General features: G+C 40.2%; 1 protein-coding gene across 7 annotated transcripts in view; it reads left to right on the forward strand.

The window, feature by feature from the left end:
* Positions 1 to 22845, forward strand: part of Slc41a2 (solute carrier family 41 member 2) — a 121472-nt gene extending 98627 nt beyond the window's left edge. For all 7 annotated transcript variants that reach the window (XM_005322339.5, XM_078052908.1, XM_078052906.1 and 4 more), the window contains one exon: positions 19717 to 22845. In XM_005322339.5, the coding sequence (XP_005322396.1) occupies positions 19717 to 19902 (186 nt within the window). In that variant the 3' untranslated portion in view covers positions 19903 to 22845. The remainder of the gene's footprint in view (positions 1 to 19716) is intronic.
* The last annotated feature ends 213 nt before the right edge of the window (positions 22846 to 23058 follow it).

Here is a 23058-nt window from a genome sequence, read left to right on the forward strand (position 1 = left end):
GTAACAGTGTAGCTATCTTAACAGTCATTTGAAGATAATGCTAACCCTTCAAGTTATTTTTTAAAGTAAATAACATTTCACAGTAAAGTATTACCCCACTGTGTAATCAGTGATTTAGAACTCTACATAATAAGTTATTCGCAGCATCTGGAGTCTCATGACCATAACGTCAAGCAAAAGAAGCCAGACCCCAAAGAGTCGACCTGGGGAGTATGGCCGCATTCAGTGCTGAGACAGGGGTTGATCTGAATACAAGGAAGGGAAGTGGGTGACACACTTCAGCAAGGATGAGGACCAGGCTAGGAGGAGCGGGAGACTGGCTGGTGGCTGACCAGGTGTTCTTTCTCACTGTTTGACCAGTCACTCTTCCTCAGTACCTCACTTGGGAGGAGGCATGAACTACTGCTCGTCTAGTGCTGATCAGCTGCCAAGTGGCATGTATTTAGTTTATATCATCTCAAGCCTGTCAGCAGTCCTCTGAGATGTGCATCATCTTTCCAAGTGATAAATGTGAGAAATCGAGAGCTTAAAAAATTACCCAAAGTGATACTAAATAGTTAAGTGGTATAAGATTTGAACTACTCCAAAGCCTGTCTCCTTATCAGAGGATAAATTAAAGAATTGAGAACTTAACCTCGTCATTTTCATTATTTGTTAATGGAAGGTGACAGGAAGAGGTCCTATATGCTATGGCAGTGACCAGCAAATTTTTTCTATAAAGGGCCAGATAGTGAACATTTTAGGCCAGGCGTGGTGATCCACCCCTGTAACTCCAGCAATGTGGGAGGCTGAGGCAGGAGGACCACAAGTGCCAGGCCAGCTTCAGCAGCTTAGTGAGGCCCTAAGCAACTTAGGGAGACCCTTTCTCCGATCAGTAAGAGCTGGGGAAGGTGGCTCAGTGGTAAAGCACCACCCCGGGGTACAATTCCCAGTACAAAAAAAAAAAAACAAAAAAAACAGAATATTTTAGGCCATGCAGGTCAGATGTTCTACAGATTCAGCCGTGCCACGATGGTGCGGATTAGCCATAGACAATATCTAAATGAGTATTGCTGTGTTCTGACAGATTTTATGAATGCTAAAAATGAATTTCATAAAATGTTCACATGTCACAAAAGTTTTTCTTTGATTTTTTTTAATGTGAAAAGTAGAACTGTTAGCTGCGAGCCATATAAGGCCAGATTTGACCTGTAGGCTGTCACTCCGTGACCCCTGGCTGTGGGCTCTTGCTGCACAACACTACTCAATATATAAGGATGAAATCTGCAACCTGTAAAGACAACTTAAAAATCAACATTAGGTGTGTAGTGAATGTCCATGGAGGTACAGTAATACACACAGTGTGGAGCCTCGGAAGTCCTGGCGTCTGCACATAACCTTCCCCTCTGATAGGTCCCCTTGTGCTCCTTTACCGTCAGTTCCCTGCCATCCCCAGCTCCCCACAACCAGGGATCTGTCACTATAAATTACATTTCCCTTTTCTAGAATTTCATACAAATGCATATATAGTCTTTGTTGTATGCTTTTATTCAACATATTTTTGTCTCATTTGTGTGGTGCTGGGGATTAAACTCGGGGCCTTACATATGCTAGGCAAGTGCTCTACCACTGAGCTATGTCTCTAGCCCTATGCAACATATTTTTGAAACTTATTGCTACTCTTCCATGTATTAGGAGTTTGCTTCTTTTTATTGCTGAAGGTATTCCAGTGTGTAAATACATCACAGTTGGTTTATCCATTTGTTTCCAGTTTGGGGCTGTTGTGCATGAAACTGCTATGAACATAGGTCTTTGTTCAGATATATGTTTTCATTTCTCTTGGGCAAATATCCAGGAATGGAATTTCTGGGTTTTATGGAAAGTATTTTTTTTAATATTTTTAAGTTGTTGGTGGACCTTTATTTTATTCATTTATTTATATGTGGTGCTGAGAATTGAACCCAGTGCCTCATACATGCTAGGCAAGCGCTCTGCCACTGAGCCACAACCCCAGCCCGAGGAAAATATATGTTTAATTTTATAAGAAACTGCTGATCTGTTTTCCAAGTGATTGCGCCATCCTCATTACCCCTACATGAGAGTTCAAGTTGTTCTTTGTCCTCACCAACACTTGGTATCGTCAGTCTTTCTACCTTTAGCCCATCTAGTAGTTGTAAAAGTGGTATTGTGGTGATCATCATTTGCATTTACCTGATGTCTAGTGGTATTGAATATCTTTTTAGCCATTCATATTTTTCTTTAGCTCCTTTTTTAAAAAGGTGGGCTTGACCTGTTAGTGAGTTTATATATCATAGATGCAAGTTCTTTGTCAGACATATGTATTGGAAATATTTTCTTCCTGTCGATTGCCTTTTTATTTTCTTAACCATGTTTGGTTTTTGTTTGTTTGTTTTTGTTTCTTTGCAGGGGTCGGGTAGATACCTGGGATTGAACCCAGAGGTGCTTAACCATTGAGTAATATCTCCAGCCCTTTTAAAAATTTTATTTAGACAGGTTCTCACTGAGTTGCTTAGGGCTTCACTATGTTGTTGAGGCTGGCTTTGAATTCGAGATACTCCTGCCTCAGCCTCCCAAGCCACTGAGATTAACTGTGTATCTTAAGAACAAAAGTTTTAATGTTAATCAAGTTCAGTTTATCAGTTTTTTTTTTTAAGATTAGTGCCTTTGTTATCATAAGAAATCTGTCTGCTCCTGAGCATGAAGATTTTCTCTTAGAGATTTTCTAGTTTTGGCTTTTATTTGGGTCAGATCATTTCGAGTTAATTTTTATGGAGGGCATGAGATGAAATTGAGGTTCCTGTTTTTCAGTGTGGATATCCATTTGCAGTACCATTCATCGGGAAGACTGTGCTTTTCCCCTTTGAATTATCTTGGCATCTTTATCAGAAATCAATTGACTATGTATGTAAGTCTGTTTCTAGATGCACTCCTTTTCTACTGATTTCTAGATCTTAAGCAACCGTTATTTTCCTTTGAGCCTTAACATGTTCTGGATTTTAGTTTCAAAAAGAAATCATTTACCTTCTTTCTCTTTGCAAATGCCCTTCTCTACAGAGGTTTCAGTTCACTTGTGTGCTCAGGCATAGCTGTGCTAAGTAGAATGTAGATGTCTTTGCCCCTGCGATTCTCACGAGTCAGCATCCCTTTATTCTCTGCTGCTGCAGAGCTCTGAGCGAGCTGGCATTTCAACAGCAGTAGTCTGGAGGTCTCCAGATCTGAATGTGACACGGGACCTAGCCTCCTGGAAGTCCATGTTGGTTACGTCTGGGTTTTCACACTGTCACTTCTCGTGGCTGCCTTTTCCTAGATGTTAATTAGCTTAATTAAGCACATTTCTTCCATTTGTTCGTCAGATTCTGTTCTCTGCTTTTTTTCATGTGTCTCTAACCAGTGGCTTCAGAGCCCTCCAGATCCACATAGGTCTGTTTTTTGGATCTGGAGGATTCTGAAGCTACTGGTGAGTATTCTCCCTTCCTTTTGTCTCCTTTAAAAAAAATCTTTCTTATGCCAAAGATGTTCCTATGCTTTTTGAAGTCCCTCTGTGTCCCCTTTCTTTCCCAGAGGAAACTCTGTCCTGATTGTGCAGCCATGTGTCTACAGATATTTGTATATCTAAATGAAGGCACCATCCTGAGTTTTTGCTTTAGTGACTTTCTTTTGATTGGCATTGTGCTTGAGGTTTATTCACATGTGTAACTGTTATTCATCAATTTTGCTATTATATAGCATTCTATTGTATTAATAGACTTTTAGTTGACTTCCTTTTGCTATTAGAAAAAAATCATGACTGTTGTTGTAAAGATATCCTGGAACACATTATAAGTTTCTTTTAGACAGCAACTCTTAGCCACTGTGTGCCACGAACTTTGGAAAATCCCTGCTTGGTGCTGGGGATTGAACCCAGGGCCTCACATATGCCAAGCACCTGCTCTATCACTGAGCTGTATGCCAGCCCCTCAAAATAAGGTTATTAAATGCATCAGTAAAACCTATAGTTTTATAAAATAAACCGACACATATTCTCTCCCCTCCAAAAATATATTCATATATTTAGAAGCCTTGATTTTTAAAATTATCCAACAGATATAAAAAGTTTCAGAACAAACATGGGGGGAAGAAAAGAATTAGAAAAACTACACATGTTGTTCATTGAAAGTTTTGCATGGCTAGTTAATGCAGAAGATTGTTATTGTATTCTGACTCCTTGTCCTTCCATACTGGAACTGAATAAAGTTAAGAATGAAACAGCAATTTCCTACATTAAATGCCTGTATGCGTTCCTTGGATAAATGCCAGGTATATAAATGCTTAAAGTGTAAAATGTGACAATGACCTTGCTCCTTACTTGTTCACTTATCTTCTCGGCTCTAGCAGTACTCACAGGATAATGTATATGTAACATGTTTTCTAGATTTGTTTTACTGCTGCTCATACCAGTCTCCTAGAGGTGGCTGATGGGAGGCCTTGGGGTGGGAGGCGAGAGCCCTGTGGAGAGGGGGCAGCTACCACATGCTCTTGGTCCCCTGTACTCCACGAGGCCCAGAGAGTCGGGAGGCCTGTTACACTCGCAAGTTAGGAGTGTAACAATTCTACTACAGCATCCCAGCTGTCCCCACACCTCGAGCTTTGTAACTGGCTGAGGAACATGGGGTCTGCTCAGCCCTGCAAACACATGCACCTGCCAGTCTCCAGAGCACTGCTCTCTTACAGGGGCAAACCAGGCGTCCGCTCCGCCACACCTCCAAGGTCTCGCTGGAGTGCAGCATGCTGAACGGGGCTCTCCCTGCAGCCCTGCTGAAGGCAGTCTGAGGAGATCAGTTCCTGAGTCCTCTCTGCTCACAAGACAGGAGGCACTGTGGACGGGCTGGGCCTGGCTGCCGGGAGCCTCTGTCTAGCCCAGCCCTTAACTTCCCACACTCTATTTTTACCTTTGCTTTTATCCTGGATGCCAACATTTGCCCGTCTCATTTACCTTTTCAGAGGACCAGCTTTGACTTTTCCTTCATTGTCGTATTTGTGTTCTGCTTTATTAATCTCTGTATTTACTCTCCTTATTTTTTTCATTCTACTTGGGGTTTATAATTTTTCTAACTTCTAGATATAGAGTCTTAGCACATTTATTTTCAATATTCTCTTTTAACATATGCCTTTAAGGGCTATACCACTATCATTCTATAATTTAATATATGGAATTTGGTTATTGAGATATTAGTTATAATTATTTTATAGTTTGTATTATGATTTCTCTTTGACTCATGATTTATTTAGAAGTGTACTTTAAAATGTCCAAACATTTTTGTTGTTGTTTTGGTATCTGTTATTGATTTCTACCTGCACCACGATAATAGAATATGGCCTTTATAATATTAATCCTTTGAGATTTTATTGAGAATGTTCTTATGGCCTAGTATGTGGGTAGTATTTTTTTTTCTTTAATAAATATTATTTGTTTGTGGGAAAGGCATGTTTTCCAAATGTTGACTGCAGTTGGTTCTCTCTCTCTCTCTCTCTCTCTCTCTCTCTCTCTCTCTCTCCCCCATTAGATCAAGTTTGTTACTTGTTGGTATGAGAGCATCTATTTTTGTAAGACTGTATCTAGTTGATCTCTTGATTCCTTAGAGAACTGGGTTAGCATCTACTAAGATGGCCAACTTCTCTGTACATATTCTCTCTCCTCTCTTTTTCCATCCTGGATCTCCAAGTAGACATGTTGAGAATTACTTGTACGACCTCCACATCTCTGGCATATTTTTTTAAACTATTTTCCAGCTCTTTGTATCTTTGTGTAAATTTTTATTAATTCCTTTCAGTTTATTAATTCAGAAGTAAAGGAATTAATCCTGAAAATAAAGGAATTTTATTAATTCCTTTAGACTTTTCAGTTCATTAATTCTATCCTCAGCTGTATCTAATATGCTATTAATCTCATATCTATTATGTTTTTAATCTCAGTGGTTAAAATTTTTATTTTTAGACATTCTAGTTGCTTCTTGTTCTAACTTTTCATTTCATTATATTACTTTGCTGCATTCTAATATTCATGATCCCTTTTTTATTTTTTTAAAAAAATATGATACAATTATATTCTGTCTGCAATAGTTTATATTTCCAGTGATATTTTCTGGATCTGATTCTGCAGTTATTTTTGCTATTAGTGTCTTGTTTAATTTCCTGTATTAAACTGTTGAAGGTCCCATTGCTTCAGAAAGGATTTTATTTGCTTTTTTCAAGAGCCTTAGAATACTGTCAGCCTGAGAACTACTTAAAATACTCAGGTTGAGGTTGGTTGGACCACACAGATGGTTTGATGCTGGCCTCAAATCCATGTAAACACCACCTCATGGTTAGGCGCTTTCTTGGGGGAGATTTCCCTCAACATGAGCCCCACACTCAGACATATTTCCTTTTCGTCTCTTCTTGGGGGCAGGTTTGTTCCTTATTCAGAAGGCGTGGGGTTGCAGCTTATGTGCAAACCTGATAGACTCCCACCTGGGCCAGGCCTTGCCCAAGTCTCCTTTCTACTGTGCCCTCTGCTGCTCCCAAGACCAGCAGGAGATCCCTGGAGCCCCTGGAGAGGCAGAGGGCATAAATGGCCTAGTGTGGTTTGTGCTGGTGAGCGGCCAGCTCACGGTCTTCTGGGCCCTGTGGCTGCCTGCAGGCCCCAGGCCTGCCCTTACGCTCTGCGGGCCGCGTACCTGCCTCCCTCCAAGGCCCATGTGTTCCTGACTTTCATGCCAGCTCAGCGAGGCCTTTAAAAAGATTTTTTTTTAATTATATTGAGCATTTTAAGTAGTTTTCAGTGGTGGGTTGTTTACGATGCTGCTAAAGATGAAGTGGCGGGGGTTGTTCTGTTGTCTTTGTGTTTTAGGCTGGTTTTGTTTTGTCTTGTTCATCTACAGGTGGGAACACTGTCTTGTCTTTTTCTGCTGCCCTCAGGCTGCCCAGCGGGGTAACGTAACAGGCAGGCAGCAGCCTGGGCTTCAGTTAAACAGACCTTGTGTTGACCCCACCCTCAGGAACTGTGCAGGTGGCAGGTCACCCATCCTTTCTGCATCACACTTTCTCTTCTGAAAATAGAGATAATAATACCCACCATGGTGCCCAGGGAAAAAAAGGGAACCAGATGTTCTTTGTGTCCTCAACAGCACCATTCAGTCCCCACCTCCCCCACTGCCACCTCACAGAAATAGTCTAGGCCGGAGAAGAGACGGTTTTATCTGATCATCAGAAGGAGACTGCACTCTTGCTATCTTCAATTATTCTTAGCGGACATTTAAATATTAGATTTTAACAAGGATCATTTTCAGCCTGGAAACAGGATTCGGGAAGCCTGTATTTTAGGGCTGTGAATTCAGCCTTTGTGAAGTTAGGGGTTAGGAAGAGTTGTGCTCATTTGCTGCTTCTGTAGTTCACTTTTGTATCTATGGCTCAGCGCACGTCTCCAAAGAAACCATCTTTCTTCACACTGCACACAAGCCATCGTTGGAGCCGTGGCACTAGGTGGATGCTAACGCAGGAGAATGTTGATCTAAGCTCAGAGAAGGAGCTAGTCTAGAAATCAATAGCGTCCAAAGCAAATATAGAATCTTGTACTTTATATATTAAATTCCAAGCAATACCTCTAGAACCTGCATAATTAGCCGGAGCTACAAAGTTGCCTTTTCAGCAGGCTTATTTACCTAGAGAAGTTATGCATATTTCATAGAGAACAGATGATATAAAAACACAGCATGCCCTTGGTTTGATATTCCATATGTAAGCACACATCCCCTAAATGTTATTTAATCTTAAAACATGTTGCAATAAGAAGTATCTGATTTTAATAATTTATTTGATATAGACTTCCAAGGAAACACAAACATCCTTTTTTTGCAAAACAACAACAAAACACACACACACACACACACACACACACACCACACACATCACACACATACACACACAAATACACCTGCTAGAACTTTAACTCAACACGATACCTTTAAAAAGAAATTGCGTAGGAAGGAACTTGACCTAAAGCATGTTGTATAATATATGCAGTGACTAGAATGAGAACCCCAGGGGGAGGGGAGCACACAGAGGTAAGGAGCGCAGTGGTTGTGGCCATGGAGACAGCAGCCTGGGACCTTTGTGAGCTAGAACAAACTAGGAAGATTAGTTCATTCATTTTAAAGAAGGAAGGCTCAGCGGCGTGAAATGTCGCGGAGTGGCTGGTTTTAGAAACCAGCATCACACCTCCATTCCTGGGACCTTTTCGGTAAAGGCCATCAGTTCCAAGCAGGTGGTAGTCAGTGTGCGGGCGGTGGCTCTGGTGTTTATGAGGACTCGCTGCAGCCAGGCTTGTGCGCCCCCACTTCACTGCCACAGCCAGCCCCTGAGGCAGGCGAGGATAGCCCCAGTTTTTAGAGACTAGGAAACTAAAGCTGTGAGATTCTTGTCACCTGTCGACAAGTGCTGGAGGGACTTTAACAACAAATATTTGCTTCAGGTTTATTGTGTTAATACTTCACTAACAGCTGGAGGATCACATAGAAAGAAGGCCTGGCTTTCCCCTGCCCAGTCTCACGTCAGATCCTGGACCTGATGTCTGAGGGTGCGTGTAAGCTTTGGCTTTTCTTTGTCTTTGTCTTTTTTGCAGTGCTGGGGATTAAGCCCAGGGACTTGTGCGAGCTTGGCAAGTGCTCTGCCTCTGAGCTACATCCACACCCTTTTCATTTCATTTTCTTTCTTTCTTTCTTTCTTTCTTTCTTTCTTTCTTTCTTTCTTTCTTTCTTTCTTTCTTTCTTTCTTTCTGTCTTTCTTTCTTTCTTTCTTTCTTTCTGTCTTTCTTTCTGTCTTTCTTTCTTTCTGTCTTTCTTTCTGTCTTTCTTTCTTTCTTTCTTTCTTTCTTTCTTTCTTTCTTTCTTTCTTTCTTTCTTTCTTTTCTTTTCTTTTCTTTTCTTTTTTTTTTAATTTGGAGACAGGGTTTCCCTAAGTTGCCAAGGCTGCAACTTTTGATCCTCTTGATTCAGCCTCCTGAGTGCCTGGGATTGCAGGAGTGAGCAGCCAGCCTGGCTAATTTTAAAATGTTTTTGACCACAACATAAGAAATAAGTTTATACTGAAAATATACACACATTTATAAACATGTCAATTCATAGTTGAACCAAGTTTAATGAAATACTCTTAATATGTGCTATGTATGCTGATACTTTTTCTGGTAGACCATTATATTCATTATATTCAATTATTCTATTTCGTTTTTTCAAGACCGTTTATATAAATACATATGTATACATACATATAAATGTGTATGTATATATAAAACATTAATTACGAGCTTTTTTCCTCTTATTTATCTACATATTTTATTGGATTGCTAATTTTATTTATGAATTTGAGACATTACTTATTGACTTTAGCTGTGATAGATAAGGACTGTGATAGATAAGGACTTGGCCATCTTAACCTCAGGCCATATCACCCCAACTTCCGTCCTCCTCATGAGGCAATGCTCAAATTTTATTTAATAAATGCGTAAGGTTTATATCACCATGGCTTACAGATATTATTTATCATAGTCAAGCAATGCATTGCCTTTGTTTTAATCTCAAAGTATTTTTCTGGAGATATCAGCCATATTTTTACCCTTGCATAGTTTTCTATATCCTTAATTTTTTCCCAAGTGCTCCCGTACAGCTATTCCATACCTGTAGTTTGTGTTTTGCTCCCCATGTTCTGTTATATCGGATGATGTGTCTTTGTCTTTATCCTGGAGGGCTCCCCCTGGAGCAGCCCCGCCCCACCCAGCTCTCCTCCTGGACCCTCCTCTTCCTGCATGCCCGTGTTGGCTCTTCTGCCTCCTGGATCTCATTTCTCTTTCCTGGTCCACCCTCTCCTTTTGCTTCAACACATTTTAGAGAAATTTCCAAAGGAGGAGAACACAGGAGAGACCTTTTCTGCATGCACACATTTTAAAATGTCTTCAGCTCACCCTCAACACATGATGGGTCCGTTGACAGCCTAGAATGGTAAATTGGCAAGATTTTTCTCAGGCTGCTGAGGGCATTGCTCCTGTGTGTCCAGTACTACTGTTGAAAATGTCAGATTCTTATTTCTCCATGTATGGCGTGTTTCTTAAAAGTCACAGCCAATCTTTAGGAAGTTCTTTCTCTATGCCAAGCAGGGTTCCAACTGCTCTATTATTTAATATTCACATCATCATCTCCATGAGATAGAGAAAATAGGAAGTAGAAGTAGAGTAACTTGAAGTGGGGGTGTACCTGGGAGCTTTACCATTGAGGATGTGGGAAGTGACCATTTGCAAACCTCCAAATGTGAACATCTAATCTCCTCTCTGGGGGGGCTACACACTTGTCTGCTCTGTTCTCAGAACCAGTTAAGGATCTGGAGGAATCCCACAGTTAACTATTCAGACTTCCAGTTAATCTCATTCTCAACCACTGTCCCAGAGTTCCCAGCACCCTTGAGTGCTTAGCCTTTCTCATTCAGTTTCTCCAAAGTACATTGGTGTGAACTTCCCACCTGGGCAGGGGAATTGCAGAAACGGTAAGAGAATGTGGGCATTTGCTCACTCCACACACAGACACCTAATAATCTCTGTGTGTTAGCCTCGCCACCTGGTACTTCCAGGTCCAAACCTTCCTGGACTCTGCAGGGCATGCCAATCCTTTCTCAGGCATCCACCCAGTAGGTTCTGTGTTATAGTCTCGAAGCCCTGGTCAGTGACTTACCTCTGCCTCAGCTGCTTACAAATGATATGAAATACACACATGCAGGAAATCGTAGGAAATAAGAGAGCCATGTATTTACCACTCAGCTTTCACAACCTTTAATAGATTATTTGGAGCAAAGATTTTAAAATGATAAATAAAATACATCAGATATATGGCAGGTGCTTCACATGTATCCCTTCCTGTTCCATTTCATTCCCTCTGGCTCTAAATTGGCATCTGTCATGCTACACACATTTTTATCACTGTTCTACAGAGGTATATGTCTATAGATAATGTAAAGGACGATGGAAAAGCTCCATAAACTCAACAAGGCAAAACAACCGTTTACCTGTCTGAGATTTTATTAGCAGGACCCTAGCAGCCAGTCGCAGAAGAGAAGGGAGGAGAGGGGGAAGAGAGAGAGACAGAGGAGAGGGGGAAGAGAGAGAGAGGAGTGGGGTAGAGAGAGGAGAGGGGGGGAAAGAGGAGAGAGGGGAGGAGAGGGGGTAAGAGAGAGTAAGAGTAAGAGAACAAATATGAACAGGGTGTTGATATTTATGGGCTTAACGCAGGATGAGGAGGAGCAGGGAGAGTGGGCTGTTACTTCTTCATTGGCTGAGAGTTCGAGCCACTTCAGGGATTTGAGGTGCGCCATTCAAAGTTCGCGCCATTCACAGGGATTGGAGGTGAGGGTTCATGGGCCATTCAGTGTGTCATGGACCTGAGCTCCCAGAAGAGAAGTGCTCCGGGCGCCATCTTTCCTGAGCTCCCAGAAGAGAAGTGCTCCGGGCGCCATCTTTCCTGAGCTCCCAGAAGAGAAGTGCTCCGGGCGCCATCTTTCCTGAGCTCCAGGAAGAGAAGCACTCCGGGTGCCATCTTTACCAACAGATAACATGTTGTATTTTCGTGGTCTTTTGCTTTTTCATTCAACCTCATGCTTTTTTTCATTTTAGTGTCTAGGTAGAGTTCTGTTCATCCGGCCACTGTCTGACAGTAGACATCTTAGGTTATTTCCAGTTCCTTGTTTACAGGGTGGTGCAGTGGTAGTTTTTGCACATCTCGCAGTGTGCTTCTGTAAGACTCCTCCAGACGGGCTGGGGTTGTGGCTCAGTGGTAGATTGCTCGCCTAGCACGTGCGAGCCCTGGGTTTGATTCTTAGCACCATATAAAAATAAAATAAAGATACTGTGTTCATCTACAACTAAAAAGTAAAATATTAAAAAAGAAGAATCCTCCACAGTTTCCACAAGTACATCAAGACACTGGTCCTCTCCATCCTTGGGGGAGCCACTTAGGGACCTGGGTAGACTTGTAGCCATGAAGAGTTATAGCCTTTCACCCCAGCCAGCGGTGCAGGAAACTTAAAACCGTTGTTTGTATGTAGAAATACTGAGTTAAGGAGACAAATATCCTCAAATTAACTAGATATTGCCAAGTTGCTCTCCAGAGAGGTGTCAGCTTAGACCCCCGTGATTAACATAGAATCTCTTTTTACCAAACAGCGTGCTGGACTACTGATCAAGAACTTGGACTTCAGCATTGCAGACTGTGTGAGCCTAGCCTGGCTCCTGTGAGCCCGGCAGCTTTCTTAACTCTAGCTCTGCCATATGTCAAGGAAGGATAATAATCCGTGGCGTATTACACAGACGTTCTGGGAATTAGGTCAGCTCATGCCCGAGAACTTCTGTGAACACCGTGTGGTCCCATTACCGGCCATTTAAAAAACAAGGCTTGCTGTTAATGTGCTTTAAAATTTGGGTTTTGTTCATCAGATAGACATGGAATGGAACTTAATGTGGCTTTAATTTGTGTCCCCTTATTAACAGTGAGCTTCAGCATCAATTCATGTGTTTATTGGCACTTTAATTCTCTTCTCTCTCCTATTGGATTATTTTCCTGATGAACTGTAGGAGTTCTCTGCATTTTCTCTAAGTGTTCTGAACACTGATTCTTTGTCAGCTAAATGTAAGACAGAACATTCTTTAAAGCCTGGGGCATGATTTTTATTTATTAAACCATAGAAATCTTTAATTAAATAAACTATTCTTTTAACATATTATGTATATTATAAAATTATTCCCTAAATCAAAGTCATCTTTTTTTACAAAGGTTTTTAGTATTTCTTCTTAAGCTTGGGTTTTTACCTGAATTGATTTTGAGATGTGGGGTAAGGAAGCCATTTTCTTTTTTCTGTATGTTCTGGTTAGGTGTGAGGTGTGTGCCAGGTTGTGAGCTGCTCTCCTCCTCCACCCTCTGTCCTGTTCTTCCTCACTTTGGCAATAGCGTTGCCCATCTAGGCACTGAGACCTCAGGAACCGTGCGTGAGCTCTAAATAAGCTTTTCCTCCTCTAAAATTTGCTAGGTCTTCTGGTCATAGTGGTGACAAAGCTATCTAAAACACGATAAAAGAAAAGAGGTGACACCTCTTCTGTTTGAAGTGCAGATGGTCAGTGTTTCAGGCTCTGTGGATCGTGTGTTCTGACAACCCAGAGTTTCCTCCCCTCTCTGGCTCAGTTTATCCAGTAAACATTAGGAATAATGAAAATACCCATTTCACAAAATGTAGACTTAGAAGTAGGCTAAGTAGGTAATAGGTAAACATTGGGGTGTGTTCCAATAAGACATTATTTACAGAAATAGCGGCAGATTGGATTTAGCCCACAGATTAAATAGAGGCCCACTGTTTGGTCCCAGCTCTCATAATCATTTCACCTGCATTAACGCATATCCTAACCTCAAATCCAACCTTACCAAAGTGTCTTTTTGGTGTAATGATTTCCTCTCCTTAGGATATATTCCCAGTAGTGGGAAAGCTGGATCATCTGGTAGTTTTATTTTTAGTCTTTTGAGAAATCTCCAAGCTGATTTCCATAATGGCTGTACTAATGGAGCCTCCCACTCACAGTGTGCAAGAGGTCCCTTTTATCCTGCATCTCTGCCAGCATTTGGGGTTTTTCTTTTGAGAGCCATTCAAACTGGGATGAGATGATCTCTCATTGTGGTTTTGATTTGCATTTCTCTGGTAACTAGTGAAACTGAACATTTTTTTCATACAATATATTGGCCTTTTGTCTATTTGTATGTCCTCTTTTGAGAACTGTCTGTTCTCAACCCATTTTAAAAGTTGGACTTTTTTAAAAACATTTTTTTAAACTGGACGTGTGTGTTTGTGTGTGTGTGTGTGTGTGTGTGTGTGTGTGTGTGTGTGTGTGTGTGTGTTGGCTTTTTTAATTCTTTATACATTCTGGATATCAATCCCTTGCCAGATGATTAGTTGGCAAATATTTTCTCTTATTCTGTGGATTGCCTTTTAATCTTATTGATTATTTCTTTTGCTGTGCTGAAACTTAGCTGAGATATCCATTTTTCTATTTTTACGTTTGTTGCCTGTGCCTTTGGGGTCCTAGTTAAGCAATTATTGCCTAATGTCTTGAAGTGTTTCCCATATGATTTCTTGGAGTAATTTCATAGTTTCCTATTTAGCACTTAGGTCTTTGACCCATTTTGAGTTGATTTTTGTGTGTGGTGAGCAGGGATCTGGTTTCACTCTTCTGCAGACACATATCCAGTTGCACCATCACCGTTTATTGAAGAGACTGGGTTTGCTCCACTGTGTCTTCTTGGCAGCTTCATCCAAAGCTAGTTGGCTGTGGGGGATCAATATCTGTCCTCTGTTCTGTTCCATTGCTCTGAGTGTCTGTTTTTGTGCCAGTCTCATGTTGTTTTAGTTGCTGTGGCTTTGCTGTGACTTTGAAGTCAGTTATTGTGACATCGCCAGCATTGGTATTTTTTGCTTTTTGTTTTGCTCAAGATAACTTTGACTATTCTGGATCTTTTGTGGTTCCATATGAATTTTAGAATTTTTTTTTTCTGTTTCTGTGAAGAGAGTCATCAATTCTTTGATGGGAATTGCATTTGATCTATTTATTTCTTTGGATAGTGTGGTCCTTTTAACAGTATTGATTCTTTGGATCTGTGAGCATGGGATATATTTCTATTTTTTATATCCTCTATAATTTGCTTCATTGTTTTATAATTTTCATTTTAGAGATCTTTTATTTCTTTGGTTAAGTTTATTGCTAAATATTTTTGTAGTTATTGTGAATGGGATTGCTGTCTTAATTTATTTTTCATAAATTTCAGTTTTTATAACACCATGTTTATATATTTACTTATTTTTATGGTACTGGGGATTAAAGCCAGGGTGCTCTACCACTGAGTGACAAATTGCCAGCCCTTTATTTTTGTATTTTGAGACAGGGTCTCACTTAATTGCCAATGATGGGTTTGAAGTTAAGATCCTCCTGCCTCAGCCTCCCAAGTTGCTCGGGTTACAGGTGTGTGCCTCAGCACCTGGCAATCAAGTTCATTATTGATGTGCAAAATGGTATTGCTTTTTGTAGGTTGATTTTGTGTCTAGCAACTACCGAATTCATTTATAAATTTTAACAATTTTATTGATAGAATGTTTGGATTTTCCTGTGTATCGAATTGTGTCATCTGCAAACGTGGATACTTAAACTTCCTCCTTTCCAAAATGGATGCCCTTTCTTTCTTTCTCTTGCCTCATTGCTATTGCTGACTTCCAACACTGTAAGAATAGGAAAAACGGATGTCTGTCTCATTTCTAAACTTAGAGGAAACACTTTTCCTCATTGTGTATGATACAGGCTAAAGGTCTTTCAAATAGTGTTTCGGGTATTTTCCTTCTATACCCAATTTCGTTGAGCATATTTATCATGAAGTATAAATGAAGTATTCTGTGTGTATTGAAAAAGACCATGTGGTTTTGTCCTTCATTCTGTTGCTGTGCTGTATCACATTTATTGATTTGTGTATATCAAACCATCCTTGCATTCTAGGGATGAATTCCACCTGATCATACCACATGAACTTTTGGATGTGCTGTTGAATTCTGTTTGCTGGTATTTTGAGAATTTTTTTCATCAGGGATATGAGTCTGTATTTTTCTTTTTTTCTTTATCTTTTTTTTTCAGTTTTAGCATCATGATAATGCTGTCCTTGTAAAAAGAATTTGGCAGAATTCCTTTCAAATTAGATTTTTAGAATAACTTTAAGACTATTTTAATTCTTGTTTAAAAATTTTATAGAATTCAGTAGTAAAGCCAGCAGGTCCTAGACTTTTTAGATGAGAGATTTTTAATTACTGCTTCATTCTTAATCTTTATTGGTCTGCTTAGATTTTTCAATTTCTTCTTGACTCAGTTTTGATAAATTGCATGTTGTTCAAAAATTTCTCCATTTTAGGTTTTCAAATTTGTAACATATAATATTCATAATAGTTTCTTTTGATCTTTTTCTGTGGTTATCAGTTACAATATCACCTCTTCATCTCTAATTTTGTTTATTTGGAATTTTTGTAGTTAATCTAGCTTTTATCATTTCAAAAGAAAACCCCAATTCTTTGTTTTGATCTTTTTTGCATTTTTTAAAATTTTGGTTTATTTATGCTCTGATTTTTATTATTTCTTTTCTTCTATTAATTGGGGGTTTTATTTGTTCTTTTTCCCAACTCTTTGAGGTGCATTATTAGCTTGTTTGAGCTCTTTGTTTTTAATTTATTGCTGTAAACTTCCCTGTCAATACTGCTTTTCCTTATCCCACAGATTTTTAATATGTTGTGTTATTTTCATTAGTTTCTAGATACTTTAAAATTCCCCTTTTCCTCAGTTATCCCTTGGTCATTTAAGAACATGTTATTCAATTTCTGTGTATTTGAGTACTTTCCATTCTTCTTGATTTGTAGTTTTATTCAAGTATAGTCTGAGAAGACACATGATGTGATTTGTCCTTTTTTAATTTTTGAGACTTGACTGAGGCCTAGCATAGGACCTGTCCTGGAGAATGTTCTACGTGCTGCTGAGAAGAACAGGTATTCTGCTGCTGTTAGACAAAGTGCTCTGTCAACGTCTGTTATGTCCATTTGCTCTGTAGTAAGGTTCAAGTTGATGTTTCTTTGTTGATTTTATACCTGGATGATATTTCCATTGAGGAAACCACTGTGTTAAAGTCCCCCATTGTTTTTGTATTAGAATCTATCTCTTATTTTAGATCTACTAATATTTGTTTTATGGAGTTGGGTCATCCTGTGTTAGGTGCATTGTATATTTAAAGTTGTTAAATCTTGCTGAATTGATTATTTAAACAATATATTTGTCTGTCTTTATAGGATTGTTTGGTATCTGGGATTGAATTTAGGGGTGCTCGCCCCCTGAGCTATATCCCCAGTAAGTTGCATAAGGCCTAAATTGTTGAGGCTGGCCTCAAACTTATGATCCTCCTGCCTTAGCCTTCTAAGCCACTAGGATTACAGGCTTGTGCCTCCGCACCCAATGCTTTACAGGTTTTGATTTAAGGTTTGCCTTATCTGAGTATAGCTACTCCTGCTTGTTTTTGGTTTCTGTTTACATATATCATCTTTTGACAATCCTTCATTTGTAGTCTCTGTCTTGAACAGTGAAGTGAGAAAGCATACAAATTTGTGCCTCCCCCTTTTTAAAATTCCATTTGCCAGTTTATGTCTTTTGATTGGTGAATTTAATTCATTTACATTCAGACTTTCATTGTATGAACTTGAAAGTTTATACAAATGAAAGTATAAACTTCTTCCTGTCAGTTTGTTAATTATATTCTGCTTGCTCTGTAGAGTTTTTGTTCTTCTATATCTCTTCTATCTTTATTTATGTGATCTGATAGTTTTCTATAATGCAAAAATTTGGTTCTCTTTTGTCTTCTACAGAATTTTATGCATTCATGTGTTCACGATGGCAGTTATTCTTTCATTTCTAATGTAGGACGTCCTTAAGTATTTCTTATAGGTCGGGTCTGGTGGTGATTAAATCCTTCAGTTTCTGCTCTGTTTCTTTTTCAGTTTTGAAGAATCGTTTTTCTGGGAATAGTATTCTTGGTTAGCAGCTCTCCTCCGCCAGTATTTTAAATGTTTTATCCCACTGTATTCTGGCCTGTAAGATCTGCTTTAGGTCTACTGGACCTTCCCGTACATATAATTTGATGTTTTTCCCTTGATCTTTTCTTGTGCTCTGACATTTTTACTATCATGTGCATTTTGGTGAAGGTCTATTTTAGTTGAATCTAGATGGAGTCCTTTGAGCTGCTTGAATCTAGATGTCTGTATCTCTTTGAAAATTTGGAAAGTTTTTGGCATTCCATAGCTTTCCTCTTTTCTTTACTTTATGGGATATTTGTTTGCTTAATTGTGTTCTGTAAGTCTTGCAGGCTTTCTTCATTCTTCATTTCTTTTTGTTGTGACTGGGTTAATTCATAAGACCCATCTCAAGTTCAGAAATTCTTTCTTCTGCCTATTCTAATCCATTAGGGGAGTTCTCATGTATGTTTCATTTCATTGAAGTTGTTAGGTCCAAGACTTCTGATTGGGTTTTTTTTAATGATTTGTGTTAATTTGATGGTGAATTTTCCTCCTTTCTTTATTCTATCTATATTCTCTTGCACTCTTGGATGTGACATTACTCTGCTGTTTCCCCTTACTCTGCATCCCCAAAACCAAGGCCCTTGTTGATGGTTCCAAAGTCAATTGAGCAGATATTAGGTCCTGTTGTGTTTGTTTTTTTCAAATGAGAAATTTGAGAGTGGTAAGAAACTGCCCAAAGAAAAAACTGAGAATCAAATCCAAATCTGGTAATGTCCAAGTTCAGGGTTCTTTTTAATATTCCATGCCCTTTAACTCCCAGAATGGCTTGATGAAACTTTTCATGACTACAAAGAAGCCCTTGCCAGGGAAACACTAGTGAAGCTCAGCCTCATGCAAAAGACAGTGGGGTTAAAGCACAGCCTCTGACAGATGTGCAGGGCATCTGAAGTCCACTCATTTGGAGCTGGTGCCCGTCTCCCCCTGGGTTGGCTACTCTGTGGTAAAGGTGTCAGAGCTGAACTTACAGCACTTGGCATTTGGGACCTAAGGCATATGCCTCACTCCATGGCCATCTATTTGCCAAAATAGTGAAAGGTACCAGCTGTCGGCATGACCTAGGGTGGCCTTCCTGCTGACACACCAGGTGTTCTCAAGGCTGCAGGGACAAAAGTAGTAATGATATGGATACTGTTAATTTACTCAAAATTTATTGTCTCAGGCACCAAATTATTTAGTCTACTATTTAATCTTTACAACATTTTCATGACTTCGGTGCCATTGTCATTCCTAATGTGCATTTGGAGAAACAGGAAGGTGAAGAAGCTTGCCTGTGGCCCGGTAGTAAGTGTTGGAGGAAGGAGTGCAGCAGGGAAAGTGCCCTGGGCTGCCCTGGCCATCTGGTCCACAACCATCCCCATCCTGGGTTCCTTTTACTGCCTCAGGGTTTTGAAGATAGAGAATCCTCCTTCTCCAAATGGATCAAAGAAAAAACACTGATGTGGTCCCCAAATTCAGTGCCCCCCAAAGCGTTCCATAGGTTTGATATTCTAGAAGATACTCACACGTATCACCTTGGTACCTGCATGGCCCTGTAGAATACTCATCGCCATGTGTGTCACTCTGAGCTCTCACCTCCTGGTGGCAGTTCTTACCCTGGCGCTGAAGTTGTCCTTCTCAAGCCACAAGTGACCTCTGATCATTCATAAATGGTCAGCTTTCCATCTTCATCTCCTTTGGTATGCCTGGGATAATTTCTTATTTTAACTTTTATTCTCTTCATGTCTTAGTCCTTCTTCTAGAGAAAAAAAATTGAAACCTCAGAGTGGTTTAGAGATTGTCTGATGCTATTAAAACCGTGACCATCGCGGTGACGGAAGGTTGGCTGGAATGAGAGGACACGTGAAAGTTTAAGGAAATGTGGAGAGCCGTGGACACACATGCTGGTCTTCCTTCTGAAAGAAAAATGTCCTGTTGGTTAATTGTCTCTTCCTTTCAGGACACTTAATGTTCCTCTCAAGGCCCGCGGCCTGGGCTCCGAGCCTGTTGGGGTGGGGTGTCCGGGCGGGGGAGTCACCTCTGCGTCTCCCCCAGGTGTTCACCTTGCTGTGGATCGCCGACTGGATGGTGCACCGCTTCTGGAGGAAGGGGAAGGACCCGGACAGCTTCTCCATCCCCTACCTGACGGCGCTGGGCGACCTGCTGGGCACAGCTCTGTTAGCCCTGAGTTTCCATTTCCTGTGGCTCATCGGGGACCGAGATGGCGATGTCGGAGACTAATAAATCCTACCTGCTGCTCTCAAGTCACCCAGGAGGAGCACCCAAGATGACCACTTCTGGCTCTTTTCCAAAACTCTTACGTCACTAGTTTGACTTCTGCCAGGGTAATCTTCAGTTGGCCCTGATTCAATTAAATGGCCTTAACTTTTTTTTAAGGAATTTGTCCTGAAACCAGAATGAACAGTATTTGTGCTGCTTTTTGTAGAATAAATAATTTGACATAGACCTAGATACAAACTCAAGCTCTGAAATTAATTAAATAGGAAAGAATATATATGTGTGTGTATATATATATATTATAGAATGTTTACAATGAATAATTTTGAAACCACAGACATAGCAGAAATGTACTTTTATTACTGTTTAAGTTGTAAGGCAAAGTCAGAGGGAACAGCCCTAGCTCTGCCTCTGTCTGGCGGATGTGTTGTACTTCAAAGCATACCGTGAATCGAAGGGCACCCACCAGGCTTTTAATCATCTGAATTATGCCTGCCTCTGTGCTAGCTGAGGATAAATTTACCAATTACCTGCTCCTAAACTGACCTAAATATGTTCTTCTGAGCATAAGATAAATTTGCCTTTACCTGCATCTGAAATGACCCTGTGCCAACACTAATTTAATTTCAACTCTGCAAGCTCTTGGCAGGCTCCCCTCTAAACAAGGAATGCTCTTGAGAGGTCTTTCATGAGAGCAGTTGGCCATTTTTGATCACTGATTTGTTGATCTTTCTCAGAGAACAGTGAAAAAATGGAAGATAACCTGAGCTGCATCTGTAGACACAAGATGGCATGAGCAGTTGTGTGAGAGAGAGAGAAATGAGAGAAGCTTTTGATGAACTCCTGTGCCAGTAGTCGACCGTCTAGATCACAGGGCTCTTGAGCCTTGGGTATAGAGGTGTCTGTCCTTCAGCACAGTTTATTGAGGCTCCTGTCATTTGATCCCAACACTTTGCTGCTGAATTCAGTATTTGTTACCTACATTGTAATTAGTGGTTTCTTCTTATTTCACAACGAGAGATATCATTTCATATAATCCTGATATAGATCCAGGATGGCACGGGGTTCCTTTGCCCTTTTCGGGAGGCTCGAGGGGAAGCTGGGTTACCCCCAAGCACTCGGGCCCCCGTGCACCTGTCAGCACGGGCTTATTTCCACAGGGACCTTAGGGACACTGCTGTATTGTTCCAGTATTTTTCTAAAACTCTCAGCTACGGTCTAACCACTTAGCCAGCTCCTTAGTTATTCAGTAGGTGAGCATTTTTATTTCACATACAGTTTGGGCTTTAACTGCAGTACAGTCTCTCAAGACCATTATTTATAACTAAAAAGGCACATAACTTTGATCATCATGGCTTAAGTTGTGAGTTAGCATTATTATATAAATAGTAGGTTGTTTAAAAATATATTGGGGAAATATTCTTGTTAAGCTCTTTAAAATAAGGGGGCTGTGGTTTAGAGGTATATATTTTTGCTTATTTTTAAACTTTAATTATTCCATTCTTCTGTCTTATAATGAAGGTTTTAAGGCAGAGAACTGAACTAATTATGGAATTTCTCCCTTGGAGAGTTATGATATCATATAGTGAACATTCTTATAAAAGAAAGAATGATTAAATTTAAGTTGATGAATATTTAGCTGCAAAGATTTTTATTTTTAAAAAATCCATGGATTAATTTTTTTAAATCCATGGAAAATATCTTTGATTTTATTGTAAAGCATTTGTAAATTATTTACATTTGCGCTCTATGATTCATATACAATTACATTTCTCAATTATTTCTATTGATTTTTTTTTAACCTAGGGAAAAAAATTGGAGAGCAGGCCACAGTTTTTAAGGTTGAGCTAACAACTTTATCTGGTGCATTCTGTATTCCAAAGCACTTTTAAAGATGGGCCGCCCAGTCCTCACAACCAGACCTGTGACCTAGGTCAGACACTGCTAAGTGACCAGCTGTCACCTCCCTGAATTCCAGGTCAGTGCACTTTCTGGGACACATCCATAGCCCTGTGCACCCCAGGAAAACCCACCTGATTAACTACAAAGAAGCCAATTGGAGAAACGAGGTTTGCCAAAGTCCAATGGAGTAGTGCACATCGGTCACATCAGACGGAGATCGCGGTGCGATGCGTCTGAGGGTGAGCACGGCTAGCTCTATCCCCCATATTCCCAAGATCAAAGAACTCAAACCACGAAAACATTTATAACAGGAGCTTCAGAATGAAGAGCAATGACTTATTTCATAGAATATCAAATTGCCACCACCCTCCCCAGAGCTTGCTGTTTGCCAGGGGTGGTGGTAATTAGGAGGACTGAACTGAGCTTGTCTCCATTTGCTTTTGCAATGCAGCCTTGGTTAGACCAGCAAAATGTCTAAAAGGCATGTAATGGGGAGGGCATGAAAATGGGAAGATCAGTCACAGATTAACAGATTATAAAAGGATACAAATTCCTTTAAAAATTACTACCGTCTTTTGAAAGCTTTCATGTAAGTATGTAACCAGTAAGATGATTTTTAAAATTTATCCATAAAATAATTTATTTTCAGCCTTATGTAATGTAAATTAACAGTATTTATTTTTATACCATATAAAAACTCCTGTTTTCCAAAATTCTTCTTTCACTGATTTATTGGGCACTTTATTTAAAACATTTTTAAGTCATTTTTTTCTATTCTTGCCCACCAACCATTTCTTTCAAAAGTCAAGTTTCTCAGAACCTAATTAAATAAAAACGTGTGGTAATGTATCTTCTGGGAGACATTAAAAAAAAAAAATCCCACAGCACAGACTCTCCATGAGGTCGCCAACGGAGTCGTTTAGTGGGTCTGGTCACAGGGCTCTCTTGCCTTATGCTGTCTGTGTGGTGTGGCCTACCCGTCGGTAATGGGCTTCTGTCATCTTGAGCTGTTGTAAACCCAAGAATAAAATTTACGAAACGTTTGCCCAGGCTCCTTGTGCTTGCTTTTGATGAGCTGCAGAACACCAAGCTTGTGTGGAAATCCCTCAGAAGAGGCTGGGCGGTTTCTTGCACAAGTTCCTAAGCAGCTAACAAAGGCAGCTTTGGCCACACCTCTACCTCCAGGCCATGGCCTTGCCTTTACGGGCTGTGAGGGACTCTCCTCTTGTCCTCACTCCTCCTTGGCCCATCAGCCCT

This window comes from Ictidomys tridecemlineatus, chromosome 6 (genome assembly GCF_052094955.1).
Source record: "Ictidomys tridecemlineatus isolate mIctTri1 chromosome 6, mIctTri1.hap1, whole genome shotgun sequence".
Taxonomy (NCBI): Eukaryota; Metazoa; Chordata; class Mammalia; order Rodentia; family Sciuridae; genus Ictidomys; species Ictidomys tridecemlineatus.